At 34.0% G+C, this 23,289-nt stretch overlaps 1 protein-coding gene across 1 annotated transcript in view; it reads left to right on the top strand.

Annotated features, from left to right (window-relative positions):
* LOC136027124 (exportin-7-like) overlaps positions 1–23,289 on the top strand; it is a gene marked incomplete in the record, with an annotated part of 197,101 nt that overhangs the window by 32,723 nt on the left and 141,089 nt on the right. Inside the window, 3 exon segments of the mRNA XM_065704079.1 lie at positions 8,352–8,498; positions 10,773–10,945; positions 21,681–21,874. Coding sequence (XP_065560151.1) covers positions 8,352–8,498; positions 10,773–10,945; positions 21,681–21,874 — 514 coding nt within the window.

Genomic DNA, 23,289 nt, shown 5'->3' with positions numbered 1-23,289 from the left:
GACTTTAAAAAGGTAAACGATGGGTTTTTTCGGACTTAACAAATTTATTATGTTCAGTCTGTAGCGAGGTACTCTTGAAGAATTCTAGTGTTCATGGTGAATTAACTGGCTAGTAGCGCACGGCTTACAGATTCGTTTCGGGGAGGAAAAAATGTACTTTATTTTTATGGTTTTAAAAGAGGGTCATAAGTGCTTTTTTCTGGAGATAGAAAACAGTTGTAGTTTGTGCTTTTTAAACGTTCTTCATTCCTAACTAAAATTAGTGGTGCTGTATGACCGTTATTGTGTAGTCTATGGAGCATTTCTTTTCTTTGTCTAAACACATATTCCACCAAATTAACTTTTTGTTTAAGCTAATATGTTCTAATACCCTTTTCTGACTCAAGTCTTTGTTTTTAAATAGTTTTTCATTTTAGATAGTGCTTTGAATTTTGATATAACAAAAAAAGTGAATCTATAGGGATTCAGAGATTGTCTAAATTGGATTTAATACTTTGTGTTTGTTTCCTGAGATCTCTGAAAAAAAGAAGAAAAACAAAGATTCTGTTATTATTTGGAGGAAAAATAATGACAAAATCGTTGCTACATAAGATGGTGAGAATCATAATTTTTAGAAATTATTAGTTAACTAGTTAACTGTAATAAGTTTTAAACTTATCAGTTATATAGTTCAATTCTCTGATAAGGAATAAAATGAAAGCTGCTTTACTCTAGGAAACAATTTTCACTTTCTATCTTTCTTACTCATTAAGTGATCCAGAAAAAAAGTGTTTTTCAAACGATATGTGGAAAAACCGTTATATATATCTGATTTAATATATATACGCATATTGAATATACATACAACGATGTATTCTTTTATTTTTACCACATGTTCTGACAATAAAGGTACATCTCAGATATTTTGTCTTTCTAGATTCCAATATATCAGACAATATTTTATGTAGCAAAAATTAGGAAAAGGGACTTAATCCTAAGATGCAACTTGTTTTCTATTATTCTAATGTGCAGATGTTTACCAAACTGCTTTTGTGGTCTTTCGTAAAGGTTTCCAAATTTTTTCTTGAAAGTAGTTCGGCAAATATTGTTTTTCAGAAAACACGATAATAAACCATAAATTTATAGATCTTTGTATAGTTTTTACAATCCACATGTCTATAGTTTTTACAATCCACATAGGTCTATATAAAAAAACATATGTTTGCTAGTATTTCAATAAATAGGGACACGGAAATTTCAATATTGACGGGAATTGAAATTTTGCATTATCACCAGGGGACAAGATTACCTACTGGACCAAAAAGAGGCGCTTCAATATTAGCTAACAAGAGGATTTTTTCGCAACAGAATAGTTAACTTAGTTTCATTTTTTATAGATTCCTAAGTTGCTTTGATGTTCTCATTGAAGTAACTCTAATAGCTTGTTTTCCCTACGTGGATCAGTAGCGATAGTTGTATTTATTATTATTGGTGGTGCTTTTATTTGTTTTTAGTTTAGTGTTTTTTCTTTTTATCTTGTGCTGAGGACGCCTAGTTTACATACAGGCGAAATATCTGCGTTTTTTTAGTCTTTCATCTCTTTTCTCTCTACTGGCTGCAGTCTCGTTTGAAGTTCTTTTGTTTTTGTTGAGTTTTATCTCTCTTTGTTGTTAGCGTCCATATATAAATTAATATATAAATATGTCACTATATAGATTAAAATCTCTATATAAATTAATAATTAAATTAATTAATAATACATTAATATGTAAATAGTCACATTTAGAAAATTCAGAAAAGAGTCGAAAGGTCTGTTTTAGTGGTTTATTGCTGCAGAATGATATTGTTTTAAATATATATCTAGAATACTATAACGGTTCAGATTGGATTTTGAAAAATACTGAAAAAAGTCATGTTTTATTCAGGTTTGAAATTCTTGGGATATTCAGGGGCATTTATTGTCATTTATATCGGTTAACGCATTTTTCAGTGGGAGAGCCTTTGTCTTCACTTCTTTCACTGTTGTACATTTTTTTTTTTACAAAATTCTGAAAAATGAACATGGATTCAACTGTATTTTTTATTTTCAAATAATCTATATTTTTAATTAAACGTCATCAGTGCTTTCTATTAATTTATCGCAAAAAATATAAATGGACAAATACTGATGGATTAGGTTGGGCTAGTTAGATGGCAGTTCAGTGTTTGTCCAAAGGTGTGTACGCATATTGGAGGGCCAATATATACTTTTGTTTAAATACTAATGTTTATCTTCTATATATATATATATATATCATGAAAAGAGAAATCACCAATGCAACAGCACAAACACATAAAAAAACAAAAAAACAACATAAAACACATGAAAGAGACAGAAGGAGAAAAGTAAAACTAGTAAAACTAGACCAGCACTTGAATGAGGCCTTAACCCTACTCATCCATACAATCACATAGGTCAAACAGCATAGCCATACACAATCAACCATAAAGAATAATCCATGGACAGGCAGTCATGTCGTCAATAAGTATAAGTCTTCATTTACCAAACAATAGAAACAATAAAGACAAATAATTCAGAGGCAACAACCCAACACAAGGGCTATATATATATATATATATATATATATATATATATATATAAATATATATATATATATATATATATATATATATATATATATATATATATATATATATATATATATATATATATATATATATATATATATATATATATATATATATTTATATTTATATATATATATATATATATATATATATATATATATATATATATATATATATATATATACTACTACTACTACTAATAACTCACTGCAGCACCAAGCCGCCTGAGGCCAACACAGCTACGCACGCTCCTCCTCCAACCTAATCTATTTAAAGCCTCCCTCTTTACACCCTCCCAGGAAGTTCCCATTTCCTTTAAATCCTTATTTATGACATCCTCCCAACCCAGACAAGGACGACCTGCTTTCCGTGTAGCCCCAGACGGTTGGCCAAAAAGGACAATCTTCGGTAATCTGTCATCCTTCATCCGTAGAACGTGGCCTAGCCATCTCAACCTTTCTTTCATTATAGCCCCAGAAAGCGGGATTGAACCACACTTTTCGTACAACCTACTGTTTGAAATACGGTCAGTCAGCCGGGTACCCAGAACAATCCGTAGGCAATTTCTCTGGAAAACATCTAGTACATTTTCATCTGCTTTTCGGAGTGTCCATGTTTCAGAGCCATATTTGACCACTGTCATCACTGTAGCTTCCAATATTCTAATCTTGGTTTGTAGGCTTATCTTTCTATTCTTCCAAACTTTTTTTAACTGTGAAAAAACACCCTGAGCTTTAGCTATTCTACTTTTAACATCTTCACTGCTCCCACCATCTTTACTAATAATACTATCAAGGTAACTGAAGCTCCCAACCTGATCAATCTTTTCGTTACCTAAGGTCACCTGTTCATCTTCACTTATTCCTAACCTTAGTGACTTAGTCTTCTTAACATTAATTTTCAAGCCTATTTTAGCACCCTGAACTCGTAAAACCTCTAAAAATTCATTCATTTTGCTCACACTTTCATCTAATATGCTTAAATCATCAGCATAATCTAAGTCCAGGAGCGTTCTTCCTCCCCATTTGATTCCATGGTCTCCAATTGCCTTTCCTGTGCTCCTTAAGACGAAGTCCATCAAAATGATCCATATAAAGGGGGATAGAACACAACCCTGCTTAACTCCTGATTTAATACAAAACCAGTTGCTAACCTCATTTCCTACCTTAACCGCAGCAGTATTATTCTCGTACATAGCGCAAATCACTTTAATGTATTTTTCTGGTATACCATATAACGATAAGACCTTTGTTAACGCTGTTCTATCAACAGAATCGAAAGCTTGCTCATAATCGATAAAACTAAGGACCAAAGGTGTTTGACAACGAAGGGACTTCTCAATTATTAACCTAAGAGTGGAAACATGGTCGACACATCCTCTACCTTTTCTAAAACCGCATTGTTCTTCCCTTAAAACTTTGTCTACCGCATGTCTCAGTCTAAAAAGTATCATATTACTCAGTAATTTGCTACCTACAGAGACCAGACTAATGCCTCGATAATTCCGACATTCACTCTTGTCACCTTTCTTATACAGTGGTTTAATTAAGGTTTTCCTAAAATCATTGGGTACTTCCCCTTTTTCAAAATTCATGTTCATAATCTTCAGTAGCTTATTCCTAACCTCAGAGCCACCATATTTAAGGAACTCATTAATCATACTATCAGCACCTGGGGCCTTATTATTTTTTAATCCTTCTAGTACTGTCGCTAATTCTTCCTCACTAAACAAATCTTCCTTCACATCCAAGGTATCACAAACTTTTTCATTTTCATCTATATCTTTTCCTGCAACTGTATCTCGGTTTAGCACATTTTCAAAATGTTCCACCCATCTTTCTTTAACTTTTTCCTTATCACTAATTGTGACCCCATTTCTATCTTTAACTGGGACTAGTCCGGATCGGCTACTCCCTTTCAATTTATTAACATGCCAGTATAATATTTTACTATTATGCCGTCTAGCCGCATCTTCCAGATCCTCAGCAATTTTATCCATCGCCTCCATTTCACATCTCCTTAGTTCATATTTTAATGCTTTCTCCACTTTCTTTACATTCCTTTTGTTTTCATACGACCTATCGCTCAGATAATTCTTATACAAACCCCTTCTACTCTCTATTAAACCTAAAGCTTTTTCACTAATATTCCTAGTTGCTGTCTTAGCACTCTTCCCTAGGACACCATCAGCAACTTCACAAATTGTTTTTCTGAAATTATTCCATCCATCTTCCACATTGTCAAATTTTAAACCCTCAAGTTTAGTACTCAACTGTTCCTGGAATTTTTTTCTCAAATTTTCATCCTGAAGTCTACCAACATCATAACTTTCCGGGAGGGAGTTACTCTTCCGAAATTTCAGCTTTAAATTAACCTTAGACACTACTAGATGGTGATCTTTACTTTTAACATCAATAACGGCACTCCTATACACCCTAGTATCTTGTATTGATCCTGCTAGTCTTCTGTTTACAATAACATAATCAATAAGGTTTGCTGTCTTACCATCACGTGAATACCATGTCAACTTATGGGCCATTTTGTGACCAAACACCGTATTGGTTATAACTAGGTTGTTATACCTACAAAAATTGCAAAAGCCTATAGCCATTACTGTTTTCTTTTCCTACACCAAAATTACCTAGGCTAGGATACCATCTATCCCTATTTCTACCATATATATATATATATATATATATATATATATATATATATATACTTGTGCTTGATCTACAACAGAATGAGGTATATAAGTCAACTGTATGGCTTCATTCTCTGAAAAAGCAGCATGGAAGAAGTCATCGAGATGATATTTTTGGTTTTCCTTTTATACTGTAAAACTTAATGAAGGAATTTACAATATCAGAATCTTACAATATGAGAATTTTTTTAAATTCAATTATAATTTAGTTTTTTATTTACAAAATTTTTTATATAAAATTTTATAGATTTTTTTATAGCTAGTTAAAAAAAGATTCTGTATGAATTTTCAGAATTCTACATACTTTTCCGGAGTTTTCCGACTAAAACTAACTTCTTCTAAAGAATTCTCGTGATATTCGCAAAAAGTAGGTGATGAAAAACTTGGGAAAGCAGGGCAAATTTGGTCAAAACTTTCAGACAGCTATGTAATGACATCACTGGCAGAATAAAAAATAAATGAGATCTGCCTCAAGCAGAAGACTCAGAGAACCCTATTTCGCCGTTTCAGAGGGCAGGGGGAGAGGGAGTCAATCCCGGAGGGAAAACCAGAAACGATCATAATTAAAAGCAAATGGGATCCGTCCCACGGGGAAGGCCCAGAGACCCCCGCCCTAACGCCTATGAGGGAGGGGGACAGGATGCACACCCATATTGGAAAGCCAACATACACCTCTGTCCACAGTATTGCGATAAATAGTCTTGTCAAACTCAAAACAAGAAAAAATTAACATGAGTAATGTTCCTTCTCAAAACCAGAACACAATTTGCGCTTTATTGAGAAAAAACAAAAACAACAAAAAAGAAAAAAAATGACCTTGTATTGTCAGTTTAAATGACATACAATGATATTTATTCCTTAAAAGTTTTGATAATTTTTTATTTATGAAAGTAAGAAAAGTGAAAACATTTTAAACGTAATTCGTTTTCAGTAAAGCGCAAACTGTGTCCTGGTTTTGAGAAGGCATGGAGTTTATCAGTCCTACTCATGTTAACTTTTATTCGTTTTGAGTTCGACTTGGCTGTTTATTTTAATTTCTGTTCGTTTTGAGTTTCATTTATTTATTGATCGTAATTTGTGATAGTTTTACGCTTAGAGGCTTTATGACTTTATTTTTGCTCATTCTTTGCTTAATGGAGCTCTTTACTTTTGTTTTAAAAACTTTTTTCCTGGAAAAAGTTTTTTTTAATTAGTTTCAGTTCTTTTTTTTATTGACATAGTCTCTTTCATGGAAAAAATAATATTTTATGTCTTTTCAGTTTTTTTTTTTTATAAGAATCCATAGTATGGATTGCTATTTGTATGTTGGAGGAACTTTTTCAACAACTGCTAATCCTTACACAAACAGTATTTTTCAACTCAATCGTATAGCTTCTGAAGCTGACCTGAAAAATAAAACTTAATATCACTCCCAAAATATTCTATCTCTGCTCTTTGACAACCTGGATACACTTACGATCTTTTTGTTTATTTAAATTGTAAAAGCAGAAAAATTAATAGTTGTATCCCCAAAAGTGTCAAGTTATTACCCCCAGTCGCTCTCAATATATTGCTGAAGTTTCGTAATTTTTGGTCGTTTTGAGTTATACTCGGCAATTTATTTAATTTTTTGTCGTTTTGAGTTTCATTTATTTATTGATAGTGATTTGTGATAGTTTTACGCTTGGAAGATTATTTGACTTTATTTCTGCTCATTCTTGGCTTAATGGTGCTCTTAGCTTTAATTTGAAACACTTGTCTTATGGAAAAGATTTTTTAAATTAACTATTAGTAAAGACAGTGGGAGTAATGAAGATGTTAAAAGTAGAATAGCCAAGTCTCAGGGTGTATTTTCACAGTTAAAAAAAGTTTGGAAGAATTGAAAGATAAGTCTGCAAACCAAGATTAGAATATTGGAAGGTACAGTGATGACAGTGGTCAACTATGGTTCTGAAGCGTGGGCGCTTCGAAAAGCGGATGAAGATTTACTAGATGTTTTCTAGAGAGATTGCCTACGGATTGTTCTGGGTACCCGGCTGACTGACCGTATTTCAAACAGTACGCTGTAGGAAAAATGTTGTTCAATCAACATTTTCAATCAACATTCTATGGCTGTAATGTAAGAAAGGTTGAGATGGATAGGGCACGTTCTGCGGAAGAAGGATGACAGATTGCCGAAGATTGTCCCTTTCGGCCAATCGTCTAGGGCTAAACGGACAGCAAATCGTCCGTGTCTGGGGTGGGAGGATGGCATGAAGAAAGATTTAAAGTAAATGGGTACTTCCTGGGAGTTTGTAGAGAGGGAGGCTTTGAATAGATTGGGATGGAGGAGGAGCGTGTATAGCTGTGTTGGCCTCAGGCGGCTTGGTACTTTGGTGAGTTGGTAGTAGTAGTAGTAGTATTCTTCTAAATAAAAAAAATGAGAAAAGATTTAAACTTTTTTGTTGCTAGATACAACAGTTATAATTATTACAAAAAAGTTTATTAAAAAAATAAGTTTTTTTTTGTTTGTCACTAGATAAAACATGAGATTTATAGTTAGAAAAGATGTCTAATTTTTTGTCTATTAAAAAAATATTTCAGTATAATGTATCTAAATAGGTGTTGGTGCGCGTGGCTTTGAATAGTCGATGTTTTTAAATAGTTTCCTTCATCCTGACGCGGTGAAATGTCAAATTCTATTAACCTAGTTCGAGATAGTTGACTTTTGCGTTGGAAATGAAGCTATGGTGTCAGTCTCAATCTGCTATATGAATCCCTATGACTCCTATACCCTATGAGTATGTTTAAGTTTTTTTTTCGTTATTTCATTTTAAACATTTTTTTTTTTATTCTAAGGCAAGGAAAGCTATAAATACATCCATTTAGCCCCATCCAATGGCTGCAAAAAAGACTGTATTTTAGAAAAACTGTTGTCTTTTAAATGTGTGTTATTTATATAATTTGAAACTGAAAAACTACGGATTCTTTCACCTTTTTTTGTTACATTATTTTTGCTAGAATTGAAGAAGTTTAAACGACCACACTAGGACTAGGTTATCCTAGCTCATATTTGCTTTTTCAGAGACTAAGTGAACCCGGAAACTACCACGAGTTTTGCCGACTTCTTGCCAGACTGAAATCAAATTATCAACTAGGAGAATTGGTCAGCGTCCAAAACTATAGAGAACTGATTCAATTGATAGCAAAATTCACTGTTGAGTGTCTTCAGGTATGTTGTAACCATGTCTTGTTCCGCAATCGCGCACCCGTCTAGTATTTTTCATTTTACTCATACATAAGGCCTGTGAAAACGAGAAGAAAAACGTTCAATATGTAACCGAACTTGAAAGCTATAGGTTTTGTAAAAATATAAGCAGGTTTGTACAAATATTTTTCATTTTACTCATACATAAGGCCTGTGAAAACGAGAAGAAAAATGTACAATATGTAACCGAACTTGAAAGCTGTAGGTTTTGTAAAAATATAAGCAGGTTTGTACAAACTTTTTTATTGTTTAGCCTTATGCTAATTTGGTGGACATATGTCCATCCCAGTAAGACGTTTCATTCGTTTCTGTTCTTCTAACCGAGATATTTCATCCTTTATGATTCTTATCGTTGTCCAACCGAAAAGTCATACCCGAAAGCATCAATCTCCATTCAGGTATCTTAAGGTTGACTCAATGAGGATAGAGTACTTAAAGGACAGCTTCTTTAAAAGAAAAAGAAAAAAGAGCCCTTTCATCTATAGCATCTGTAGCCACTAATGTAAAGACGACCGTATTCATTCAATACGCCATCCCTAAAGCTGAGAATTCTTTCTAGAATAACACTTATTTTGAGTGCGTTGTTACATGTGACTTAATTCAGTAGGTCAAAATGGTCATGGTAACGGACTGTTCATAAAGAGGGAATCGTGCAAGTTGTATCGAAAACTCTCTTGATTGTTTGGCTCAATCAAAATATTTTCTATACTAAATTTGTAACAGAACTTAATATAGATAATTTAAACTTGTCCAAATGTGCTTAATATGGTGATGGATTGGCCAAACGGACTTCTCTCTAAGTGTATGTATGCTTTAAAAATTTATAATATTCGCCTAAAAGTGCTTCATTTTGTACGAAAGAGCCAGTGGTTTGTACTTGTTCGCTCTTATATCGCTAAAAGAATACGCTACGTCGCTTTAGTTTATTGATAAGGATAAGGATAAGGATAAGATAAGTCTTGTTAAGTCTTGATAAGGATAAGGATGAAGACGTTATAGTTAACCTTTCAGTTGCGTCGCATTTTTTACAGGGACAGGTAGCAGGCCTGTCGCTCAATCTTGCGGTAGCGGGGATTGAATCTTCTGGCCTCGTAATGCCGAGTAGAGCATCAATCCACCGTCCTACCACAAGTTTTAACCCCCAGAAGAAAAAATAAGACACTTGATTCCTTCAGGTAATCATTAGACAAGAGTTTGGACAAGTCTCTATTATTAATTCGATTCATCGTTACATTGAAACATTAAATGAAACGTCACGTTTCATCGTTGCACCTTGGCTATCCTCTAATTCATCACTCAATGGGTTGATGTGTTGCAATTTAAACTACTCTACTAAAAAGGCTAATTTTTAATTAGTAAACATGTCTTGCTACACATATTGGTATAAATTAAACATTGGTGTCGTTGTGTGGACGCCTTATACGTTGAAATAGATCAATTTTTAGGGTGATATAAAAACTTAGTTTTAGAATCTTTCTGTTGTTTATGTCAAATATTACTTGAGTGTGAATGATATATTTCCTTATCTAGATTTTCGTTCAGAATACAGGCTTTTTCATAAAGTCGTCTCTTTAAACATTAATATAAGCAAAGTAAAAGACTTGTTTTCAAACAGATAGATAGATAGATGTTTATTCAGATTAAATAAATGAACAATAATGAATAATAAAAACACATACATGGTCGAAAATTAAATATGAATTATCGAAGCATTAAAGTCAAAACAAGACTAGATAATGCTGAAAATAATCAAAGACTTCAACTCTCAAATACAAGACTTCAAAACGTTGAAAATGTTTAGAGCTACATGATGAAATACAACGTAAAAAATGACTTGCAGCGCTCACCAATTGGATAGCCTACTTTGAAGAAACACAATAACTGTTAAATTATATAGAAATCTAAGAAAATATTGATATAATTTTTAAAAGACTGAGATTTTTAGGAAAGAGGGGTGCTCAACCTGCTTGTGGAAAACTTGCGAGTTATGTTACTCTTTAGTCGGTTTCTTGATTAGAAAGTGTCAGGTGAGGGCCGAAATCTAAGCTCTGAAGAAGCGATGTATAAAAATCAGAGAGAAGGGTTTTGTTTAACATTAGGGTTTTTGTTGGAACCAGAATAAAGTTATCTCCCAAAATTCTTTTGTTAGAGAGAAACCAAAAACAAGTCTTTTCTTATGGTTACCTCCTGCGAGGAATTTCTCAAGAATTTTCTTTTAATGCTACCTTTTTCTTCTAGATGTGGCAGTTTTCGCCCAATAGTGTTCATTATCTGCTAAGCTTGTGGCAAAGAATGATCACATCCGTTCCATATGTTAAGGCAACAGAGCCACATTATCTGGAAACTTATGCTCCAGAGGTTACAAGAACTTATATCACCTCAAGGCTTGACTCCGTATCAGTAGTTGTAAGGTATGTTTATCATTCTGGCTGCTTTTTATTCGCCGCAGTCGAATTAACAAGGTAGAAGAATTGTCGTCGTAGAAGAATTGACTATTTAGAAGAGCCTAGTTTCTGCCTACCTATTAATCTATTAATCTATACAATTAGGAAATGTAGCTTTTATTCCTGTATAAAGCTCTCTTTGAAATTCACTGAAGATATTTTTCGGTTTTCTTGCAGCAACTCAAAAATAGTGAAGTTATTAATTTTTCGGGCGACAAATTTCTCTCCGTGCGTAGTACTATTTTAAAAATGATTATTCTCACTGATATAATATGATTCAAGGTTCAAGGTTTTTTTTTATTAGTACCATATTTGCACAACATATTAAATTCCCGACAGAAAGAAAAATATCAAAAGTTCCAAAAATGTGCGTGATTTCTAACTATAGACTGTTTCAGGTAATAAAATATAATGATGAGAACTTGTCAAGCAATCTTAAACCATTATTTCTTTTTTTACTCCCTTAGTCACCTTTTTTACTCCCTTAGTAATAGTTCTGCTAAAAGACTTTTTGTCCTATTTAAAAGTTCTACTTTTGCTCTTCTACATCCAAATATTCCAGTGCAAGTAAACATATATATATATATATATATATATATATATATATATATATATATATATATATATATATATATATATATATATATATATATATATAAATATAAATATATATATATATATATATATATATATATATATATATATATATATATATATATATATATAATATATATTTATATATATATATATATATTTATGTATAATTATCCATATTTTAGATTCTTTTACAAATTAAGGAGAAAAGAAAATTGAACATTGTACCACTTCTTCGCAAACTTTTTATTTTCAATCTTCCAGGATCTAGAAAAGCTATTGAGGCTTGTATTTTAATTGTGTTTTTGCAAATCCAATCACAATGTGCGCGTAGAGAAAATCCAGGTATCTTTTTTTAGCTCTATTTTTGATATCCCATAAAGTACATTAAGAAAATAAATTGAATGAAGGAAATGTAATATGTTGGGTTTTAGAAAAGATTAATGTAGTTTGAGAAAAAGCGCAAAAAGAGCTACAGTAACTTTGAGATGAAAGTTGTTTGAAAAAAGGAAAGACAATAAAAATCCGCGTCCAGTTAGTATTAATAGCCTCTGCGTAAATTAAGGGACCAACAGTGGTTGTAAACAGGGTGGTAAACCTTGTTATTGATGACTGCTATTCACAATTCTGCTATTTACAATATTCACAATCTACAAAGTAAGGACACAATTTTATTAGACCAACTTGCTATGTTTAGACCTGTGATTAGCTCATGAGTGGCTCGAAAAGTTTGCTCCCAGTAGCCTTTTGGCTTCCCATCGTAACTCTGGAATTCTACGAGGTTTTTAATCCCCCCTCTCGAAAGAACGAATCGCATTGATAATTTTAATCAATAAATATGTGTATCGCGAATTATACTATTGGTTAAGGGTTCCGTACTTTCAAAGGGTTTACTCAAAACTAAACCAATGCAAAATTCAACCAACAAAATCGAAACCATACAAAATTTGACCTAGCAAACCTAAACCAGATTTAACTAGCAATGATCTATACCAAATTCAACTAGCAATGTCCTAAGCCAAATTCAACCCTCACAAAATTCAGCTCATCATAGCTCAACCCACTCTAAACTTCTAACCAGCAAAATTGAACCCACACCAAACTTGACCCAGGTGAACTCAGTCCAATTTTTGCAGGTGAACTCAGTACTTTTTTTGCTGCTTAGGCTCAGAAGAATTAAGGCCCGCAAATTTTAAGTAACAAAAAATTTATTCCTGATGAAATTCTTTTTGGCAAAAATCAATAGAGAGTTCTCTGTTTCCAATGCTCATTAAAATCAATGCGATGACCTGCCATGTTTATTAGTGGTATTACTGTACAAAAAGGGTTGGGCATCGACACAGGAGTTGTAGTCGCTCTAGAGTATAGTAGGTCTAGCCTTGGCCCTCTGTATACATGTTCACGAGGTCGGCCATTGCGAAACATGGGTGGAGAAAGTATCAAAAAGGATAAGGATAAAGGATAAAGATCCTCCTGATCCATTGCTGGCGCACAGGGCGTCGAGTCGATGTTTCAGTTGCTGAGTGTTTTTTTTACAGAGACAAGTAGCAAGCTTGTCGCCCAACCTTGCTGCAAGGGGATCGAACCCGGGTGCTCTTTATTGCCAATCAGATTATCAATCTACTGTGCTACAACAGGTTATAGTGTCAAAAAGAGGATGAGGTAATTGCAAAGGTGTTTTATGGGGGTTAAACGATGAAGACGATGATTACGATCAACATGATAAAAACAACGTAGAAGACAACAAAGGTGATTGCTATTGCGTCAAAAAAAAAAAAAAATTAATGTGTTCAATGATAGCGATGCTGTTGATCTTAGCAGTAATGGATTTTCTAATATTGGAATTTGTAACGATAAAAGTGGTTTATGACTTTCATCATTTGGAATATCGTACGATTTTTGGCTCTTAAAAAGCCTTTAGGCTATACGGCCAAGTGTCTCCACAGCCCCTTCCCCCTCCTTGCCATAAGAATTGAACTAAGCAGTCATCTGATAGATTTAGTGCCACATTGAAAAAATATTTCTTAGTTTTTGACAAGGAAAGAAACTGTTACTGGTGAATCAAATTTGCACTCATAGGAAGCCTCTCAGTTCCAGAGGTCAAGTTTTGAAAGATTACTCTAAAAATGTAGGTCAAAAAATGAAAAGTGTTTTCTTGCTGAAAGTTCCACGTTTTCCAGGAGGTTTGGGGTCCATTTGCAAAATTTTAGGACCAGAGTTGGCCGGAGTCAAATGTGCCTTACTTTTTGGGAATGTTGAGTGTTTTAGGATTACATTTGTGGATTAATTGGACGATCTTCTTCTAATGAGTAGATTGATTTTTCCAGGTTTAAATTTTTTGTGAATCGAGTCAGACCGCTTTGAACTATTTTATTTGTTGAGGTTTCGTTTTTGGTTTTGTCAGTTTGTTTTTATCCTTTTTCACCCATGCTGCCTATCTCAGTTTATTGGGAGAAACTGATAGGTCTAACCTTTGGGTATTTTACGGCAAATGTCAATCTCAGGCCAGATTAATGAATATGAAATTGAATTTTTGAGATCAGTTTATAGTTCTTGTCTCGGGCCTAAATTGAGGTTTTGCTTTGCCTCGAGTCAGAGCCCTCTGGGGGAGGCTCTGAAGCAGAGTTTTATAGTCTATATCAGAGACGGTTATTTGAAGTAGTTTCTCCAAGTTTTCTTTTTCTTAAGCCATGATTTTGCTTTCGGGTGGAAAGCTCTGGTCAAGCAGGCAGGCAGGCACAAGTTTCAGCTTGAATCTAGACTGAATCTACGCATGCTTAAGACATGCACCTTTTCCCTGGCTCCATTGTCAAAATATTTCTTAAAATAATAAAAGAAAAATTCTTATATAAACAAAGGAGCATTTTCCCATGAGTCTGAATGTAGTGGCATGTACTTTTACAGGCCATTTCTGTTTGCAATTTTGGTAGATGCGAGCTCATTGGTTTTCGGCCTTTAGGACTGAAAAAGAGGAGTTATGTTACATCTGCCTCCTCAACTTTAATAGGCCTGTTATTCCTAAATATATTGGAGCAGGCCATTTAATCCTTTCTTATTAGTTATATTAAAAAGTTGGTCAAGGGCAAGACAATCAACTTTTGAACTAAGGGATGCATAGTTTTGTTTTAACGGCGATCCTTGAATGCGCAACATCAGTTTTTTCTCCTATAAAACTCGTCCATCAGATACGCCATTTTAAAAATTCGGAGAGGCTGATAATTGATAGATATATAGATGGATAAATAGATAAATAGATTGCTAGATAGATCGATAAATAGATAAATAGATCTATTCACACGAATGCCCAATTTACCCATGGTGATATACACAAAACAAGCGAAAGAACACAGCAACAGAACAGAGACTAAAAAGACACTAAAACTAATTACTTAAGAAAATCAGCACGATACCGCATACCTACCCGGAAGAACTTTCGAATATAATTTATATTTAAGTAACATCTACTTCTCAGAATCTCCAAAATCCAATCTTTCTCCCGACCTCCCTACCAAGTATTCCCAAGCGCAACTCCCTCAATTCCCTACATTCCCCTAAAAATGATGCAAAGATTCATCCATCTCCATACATAGGGCATTAATATTCTTGTCGTACACATTGGGAAAAGAAATTGATTAATGGCTCTGTGAAAATATGAGCTATTTATGTAATATATGAGCTAAGTCGTGATTTTGGGCAAGCTCGAGACAAGTTCTAATTCGAAAAGATTGATACCTTAAGTGGGGCAGTGACTCTTATGTTTACCCATCTTCTCCCTATCAACTTTGTTACAGAAAGGTAGGCGTGTTGCATTTTATTTCAAGCGTAACTACATAACCATATTCAACATGTAATAGTGGAGGCACAAAGTTAACCTGTGGCTCCTCTAACATACCCCCTTCGATTCTCCCGCCCCCACTCTTTTCAACAAAAAACCGCTATCTTGCTCTTAGTTTGAGTCAGAATCACGAGGATTTTCAATCTGTATGAATCAAAGATGATCCGTGCCCCTCTCACTCCTAACTTTTTAGCAGAAATGTAGGCACGCTACAACTTGTTTGAACTGGAATCCTACAAGGATTTCAGGTATGATAGGATAATGGGTACCGTGGCCTCTTCCTCCCCTCCCCTTCCCGTCAATTTTGTGTGAACAATTGCGCATACGGCCCCTTTTTATACCGGAATCACACGAGGATTCCCCCCTTCCCCATCTGCTTCTCTCGACTTTTTTTTAATACACAAAGGAAGGCATGTTGCAGTTTGAAATAAGTAGAATCATACAATAATATCAGCATATGATAGGCCCATGCCCCCCATCCCCCCGAATAGCAGTGCTCCACCCATCTATAGCTTCAAATTTTCATCAGAAAGGGAGGAATATTTCATCACGTCTAAACTGAAATAACGTGAGGAATTCCATGGTATGATTAAATAATTAAAGAGCTAGAGGCTGTAAATACCCTCTCATCCCTCCTAGCGTACTTTTTAGCACAAAAGTAGGCATGGTGCACCTTTTTGAAACATAATCATGCACCAATTTTTAATATGTTAAGTTCGTGGAGCAAATCGGCCCTGAGACCCCTCCAGCCCTCCTATTCTTCTCATTTCCAATTTTTGGCTAAAATACTGCCATGTACATCTTGCTTAAATTGTAAATTAATGATGGTTTTCAATCTATTTGATTTGATGCAGAGCATCGGTACGTGCCCTATCTCTCTGCCAATTGTTTAGGCTTGAGAAGAAATTTATTGGAAGCGGAATCGTAGAGTAATATTCTCTGTGTATGATTAAAGACACAAAATGATCCGCGACTCTTCATTACCATACCCGCATCACCGACTTTGCCGCGTCGAATTTTGTGTGGGTTGATTTCTGGGGAGCCGAGTTTTACGACTTTGATTTCTTCTTTAGTCAAAATTTGTAATGACGAAATTTTTCTACGTCAGATTTTCTGGACTGAGTATCTCTGGGTCGAGACATGACGGGTTGAATTTTGCCTGCAATGAGTTTTGCTTTGTCGAATTTTATCAGTTTGAACTTTGCGTGTGTTGAACTTTCTGTCAGTTGAATTTTGGTAGGTTAAGTTTTCTCGAGTCAAGTTTTGAGTGGATTGAATTTTGTGGCCTGGGTTGTAGGGGCTGAGTTTTGTGGACGCAGTTTTAAAATCATGTCTGGTATTCTAATGGGAAATTTTTTGGAACCCTTGGCTCATATGGCTATTAAGAGTTTTGACCCTTTTTTTTTGGTATTATATTAACAAATAATACAAAGTATTATTACACTTTTATCTCTGATTATTAATGTTAATGTTTTTTTTTTGTTTCTTTGCAAATGCGCCAAGAGAACTTCTGTTCTAGTATCTGCAAAATGTCATATTTATCTAATATTTTTTCCTTATTTTTTTTTTTAGCGAAAAGCAATTTCGCTTCAGACTGTATGCATAAATAAAATGAATAATATAAAATGCTTAAAGCCAAAATATCTCTTGGAGAATTAGAAGAGATTTTCCTGCGGAAAAGTGATCAGATGCTTGAAGAAAGGATTTTCATGCTTAAATATCTGAATTTTGGACTATTGATTTTTTGATTTTTTGATTTTTTTTTTAAGTATAAGGTCTTTGAGGACAATGCAAATCACTTTCTGCAACTTGAACTAAATGACAAATCTAATTTGTAGCTAATAAACAAGCGATTATATTTCTGTACTTCTGTGATTATAAACATATTGAAGAGATAAAGAAAGAAAATTGATTTTATCCTTTTTATTCGAACGTCGAATTTGTGTTTTCTATGTTGAGATCCTTCCTTTTGCTCTTTTTTCACAGATTTGGATAGACAAAAGAGATTTTAGATTTAATAGTGTCTTCATAGAACTAATGGTAACATACATCCAAAGAAAATCCTTGTCTATTTTAAGCTTTGCATGTAATGGGATAGTACAGAATTTTCTTGCTATTTTTTTTTAAACACAAAACCCCATCTTTATATTAACAAAGCTGCATCTTCTTTTTGCAAATTGTACTCGAGACAAAAAAAATTACTTTTTGATCATCTAATTCAAGTACTGTTCTGTCTTTTAATATTTACTTTAGGTACTATAGACATGTTCAATAGTCTTTTCCATAAAATGCCGCATATGTACACTGAAGGAAAACAGGCTATAAAAGACTGAACAAAAAGTTTAGAAATACAGTCATCTCTAAACTTCTGACATAGCTATAATTACATATATTTATAGCTGAAAGAAACACATATCATATGTAGCGTCTAGATTATCATGTAATTGGGTATCTCTATTCATCATAGATTTTGTATTAAATTATGCATCTTCAATTAGTATAATTTAATAACATGTAATTCGTCAATGGATCATATTTGTATTGGCGCATTATCAGGTGGGAAGACAAAGCCTGCTACGACAATAATTAAATGGAACCGATTAATCTATTACTGGTTATTAACCTAACCATGTTAAAAAAGTTGTATTCAGCTCAAGGCCTTATCTGGAGGGGGGTTTAGAGGGTTTGAATTCCCCAGAAATGTGTGTTCTGACTCGTAAAAACGTAACAAAAATGAATATAAACAAATTTTTGATACATTTTAAAGTTTTTCTTGTACCCCCACCGAAAAATTCTTTTGTAACCCCCTCCCCGTATAAAAGTCCTGGATACAACCCGGTTTCAGGTATACGTCATTCATGGTCTCCAAAAGAACATCGGGAGAGAAAATAGCAAGTTGAAGTTAGGTCTTACCCGGGATTGTTATTTCGGGGTTCTTCCATCAATTGATGTTTAAGTTATACTAAATTGATAATTTAATTTTGCCTTAAAATTTTTAATTTTTCTAATGAAGAAACAATAATGTACCTAATTATCTCCCATTTGGGGAGCCATTTGGACCTCCATAACTCCATTAATTTTTATTTCAGAACTCTTATGGCATTACAAAGTAGTGGCAAAATTGCAAATTGAGCTCTTTGTACAAGAGCTTTATTGGTAAATCCGATAATGGGATTTGCTACTTGACATGGAATTCAGCAGAATAACTTTTATTAAGCATATATTTCATGAAAACATGTTTTTGTAAGTTTTGCCATTTTAAGTTCACTATAAAAGAGTGATGAGACTCCGAGAAGCTAATACAAAGAAAGATCTTTACAAATGCATTATGTACTACGCTTAAGATTGCATAGCCATTGTAAAAGTTTGCCAAAGGATAAATCAGTGAAAAAAAAGTTGCAGGGGAACATTCTGATAGATTACGAACCTCGGAAGTAAATTTTGAAACGCATATGGTAATGTAACAGATCTTGAAGGACATAAAATGCGTGTTAGATCATTCCCTTGTGAAAAAAAAAAAAAAATTAAGAGTGAAAAAAATGGCGAAAACAAAAGACAAAACAAAAACTAGGGATATTTTTAGCAAATGAATAACAAAAATAAAGCAGATGTTTCGGCAAAAACCTTCGCTATACCGTCCTCGGTGCTAAAAAAAAAAAAAAAGAAAGAAAAAAAATAACGAAAGTAACCTTAACAGGAGTAACCTAACTTATCCGTCGCATTCAGTAACATCTTGATGTGATCAAATCAACGGACCATTAACCCATAAAAAATGTTGCCCGGAAGTCCTGCAGTACTGAACTAGTGTTACTTTTGTTTTCTCTTTTCTGGCTGTGTTTTCCCTCCGGAACCTTCTCCCTAAGATCGTAGCCAGGGATGTATTACTGAGATTCCCCCTCCCCCCCCACACACGCAGATTTTTGTCAAACTTGAAAAAAGTTGCAATTGTGCATATTGTCAGATTGGACGCGTTTTGTAGTTTTTTTTTTTTGTAAATAGTCCGAAAAAATAATCCCCCTCGAGTAAAAATCCTGAATTCGCCCTTGCTTCTCACAGGCATGGAAATCTTCCCGTTTCCTTCCTATTCGAAAACTTGATGGTGATGGTGAAAAACTAAGTGTTATTAACAAATTTTGATGCGTTTTGTAGTTGTTGTTTATTTTTTAAATCGCCCCGAAAAAATGATCCCCCTCGAACGAAAATCCCGAGTACGCCCTTGCTGCTCGCAAATATGGAAATCTTCCCATTTCTTTCCAATTCGAAAACCTGATGGTGATCCAACGAATGCCGATTCACATAGGCCTGCCAGCCTCCTGTTTCGCAGTGGGAAAATGTAAGAAAATATTTTCATCGTACTCTTTCTTAGAATATAAGTTCAACGAGCTTTCAGATGATCGTAGACATGGATTCTGACGAAAACACTCCACGAAAGCCTGTCACATGGGTCTAAACCAGATGTGGATCGAAGTACTGACAAGGGGATGCCACATTAGGCTGTTTCCTTTCAACTTAGCCAAAGTTTTAGACAGAATATGGCACCGTGACTTACTGACGAAGGTCCATGTGTATCGTATCCGTGGATGTCTTTTAAAACTTGATTGGGAGCTTTCTCGAAAATTCAGTAAAAGGGAGCATAACTCAAGCTGGTACCTTCGGGCCTTTGCTTTTCCTTGTCTGCTCAAATCACATGAATAACATCGTCTCAAGCCCTCTGCGTCATTTTGCCTATGACAACGCGACATAACCAGCTGTAAATTTTCTTAGGCCACACTTCTCTTCATTTACAATTGAAACAAAAATCTATTAACGTTTTCTTTTTTCCCTGTCTTATGAGTTTTTACCCGTTGTTAATAGATTTCCGTTTCAATTGTATAATCATCTATCCCAAAACAAGAAAACCAAAAAGATAGCTTGAAATAGCAAAATCATCTGATGTAAGGATGTTCAACTTCTGTGCATCGAGAACAAGATTTACTAATATTCTGATCCAAGGTGCCAAACAAGAGTCGACCGGCTTCGTCTTCTAGAACTTGCAACCTCGATTTGACGAATTGGCAAGATTGACATAAAGGTACTCATCCTGATCCAGTTATCTTAAAGGGGATTCAGTTAGCTAAAAGAGGACAAATTAAATAATTTTCTTTTTTCTTTTATTACTAATATGTTCGTTTTTCTTATATTATTACCATTATTTTTTTTAATTTATTATTCAGTAATAATAATTATTTTTTTATTGCTCTTTATTTGTGTTTATTTCAGTGATGATTTGGTTAGTTGTAAAGTTTAGCAAATGTGTACCGGTTGCGTTTTTGAAGCATATTTGTGCTTTGTTTGTTACCGGTCGTCAAGCCGGCATGCATTATTTTTAGTAAAGTTGTTGAATCCTTGAAATCCTTGACTACACCAAGAGCGTACTTGAGAAACTGCTTCTTTCCGTGTTACACTTCTATTTTGAATGACGTTTCTGGAGTATTTACCCCCCCCCCCTGCTGTGTGTTATGATTTAGAATTCAAAATACGGTACAACAAAGATTCGAAATTTTCAACCTCAGAGGGGACTAGTTTAAAGTACAATGGCATGTCAGATGCTGTTAAGGCTGCCTGGTACGGTGAATCTAGGCATAAAAAAGCTAACGTCTCTGGCAAGTGAGTCCGATGTTTTAACGGATTCAGGAAGAGCGGGAGGGTTGGATTCCCCTAAGGTCTGCGCAAAAGCACTCCTTAACCTTCCATTATTTATTGAAGAATTCCTGTCTGTTCAATTTTTTTTTTTGAAAATATGCTGAAATATGTAAGAATTCATATACTTAAGCTTAAAAATGTACAAAAAAGCATCAGACCGATCTAAAATATGCCTATAGATTTAATTATGCTAAGATTAATTTTGAGTAATTAGTTGATGTAAAAAACAAGGTGGTGGAAACTCAGATAACATAGGAAGTAAAGAGAACCTTCATTTTAGCGATTTAGCGGGGCTTTAATAGGATTTAGACACACCAGTGCTTTTAGCAGCAATCTGTGAAACAGTTGAGTTTAAAAAAAGTTAGAAGCTTAATTAAGCATCGTGACTGATATCGCAACAATTGTAGTAACGATTTTCTATCTTAAACCAATTTGAGGATTTATCTTATTTCTACTACCTTCAATGGTAATGATCTTTAGGAGGGGATTTTCTTCAATTTCTGGTCGAATGCAATGATCATTGAACCTAACCTGATTTCTAGATGCCAAGACATCTTAGATGGAAACCGTTGATTTTTTTTTTATTTGCAGAGAAGGTTTAGAAGATCCTTTGGAAGATCAAGGAATGGTTAGTCAACAGCTTGAACAACTTTCAACAATTGGACGATGTGAATACGTTAAAACTTGTACTCTTTTAATGCAACTTTTTGATACAGCCGCTGGAAATTATCAAGATTTGCTGTCCAATCCTAGTGCTCAGGAAATGAGTGTGGCTATTCAAGAAGGTAATGAAGACTCTTGCTTGATTTCTGATGGCAAATGGAGAAGTTTTGTCAAAGTAAATAATGTACAAAAAGAAGTAATTAATGAAATTTGAGCTTTCAAAACTAAACTGCGACAGCATACTGCCTTGTTTTTAACCAATAGTGGTTAAAAATATTTCAAACCAATTTAGCCTTGCTTTGTATCTGGCTTCAGCCTTGGAAAAAAATAATCTAAATTTAGCATGCTATAGATAACATGATATAATGTTCGTCGCACAAAAAGGAAAAAAGTTAACAGAAGAAGGACAAGAATCTTTCGTTTAATACCTAGCTCTCCGCATATTGACACATGATGGTGTTAATACTAGATATTTTCATATTTTAGGTCTGAATTATTATTCATTTATTCTAATATTTCATTTTAGTGCTATTTTCTTACTCTTAAGCTTGTTCTAATACTTGAAGTTATTGTAGTAATGTTTTTTGGGATGTTGCTGCAATCCACAAAAATGGTGATTTTTGTAATCACCAGTAGGAAGTATGGTAATGCTCTTCAAAGTCATGAGGAGTGGCTACCCTTTTATAAGTACTAAATTTTCAGCATTTTGTACATTTGGAAAAGTTTATTAACCTGCTTCAAGGTAGGGAGACTGGTAATGTTTAAGATGAAAAAAGACTTTTCAGCTCTCCTGGCTCAAAAAGGGTCTGCCACAATTTTATATAGTATGTCCTAAAATGAAAACATATTATGCAGCGAAATATTATCCTTTTTCTTGTACTCACCATTGCCAAATAAAAAAAGCCGGCTAAAAGTTTTTTTTTGCTCTCATGAAAAATCATGAGCACGTCACACGTGTTCTTTGGTTTTTGTATCAGCGCCACAGTGACTGCCCAGTAACTTGTTATTTGAAAATAATCATAAATCATTAGAATCTGTTATTTCTTTTTTCAGTATTTTTTCTCAGAGTGTGTAGAATATGTATTATTGTATTTGTAGCACGGAATATATTATATGTAACATATAGTATATAATACATAGAACCTAATGTGGGAATAATATAGGATATTTATCTATTTTTTTGGGATGTTCTTCCAAATCCAAACTTATCTACGTTTGATTAAATCAAAACGACTTTCACAGTACGTACGTAATTTTTAATGATAATGGTTTCAGTTAAGTCACGTTAAGCCTAATCTTTCACGCTGGAAGAAGTCATTTTACGGTAGACTAACGTAAAAAGCAACAACAAAAACATCTTAATTGGTGTCTTGAGTCGCCCAAAGCATCATAACTAAACAATTCAAAAATTACAAATGTGGAATGGAGATGTATTTTCAAGCTCCGATCAGGCGTCAAAAGTTTTCTTGGAAAAGTTTACTAATATTTTTTTTTTCAAAATTTATTCGTTGCTCAATCAGAAACCCCATTTTGTGGC

The sequence above is a fragment of the Artemia franciscana genome, chromosome 5, assembly GCF_032884065.1.
Source record: "Artemia franciscana chromosome 5, ASM3288406v1, whole genome shotgun sequence".
NCBI classification, from domain to species: Eukaryota; Metazoa; Arthropoda; class Branchiopoda; order Anostraca; family Artemiidae; genus Artemia; species Artemia franciscana.
The sequence above is the reverse complement of the archived record's forward strand: the minus strand, read 5'-3'. Positions and strand labels throughout refer to the sequence as shown.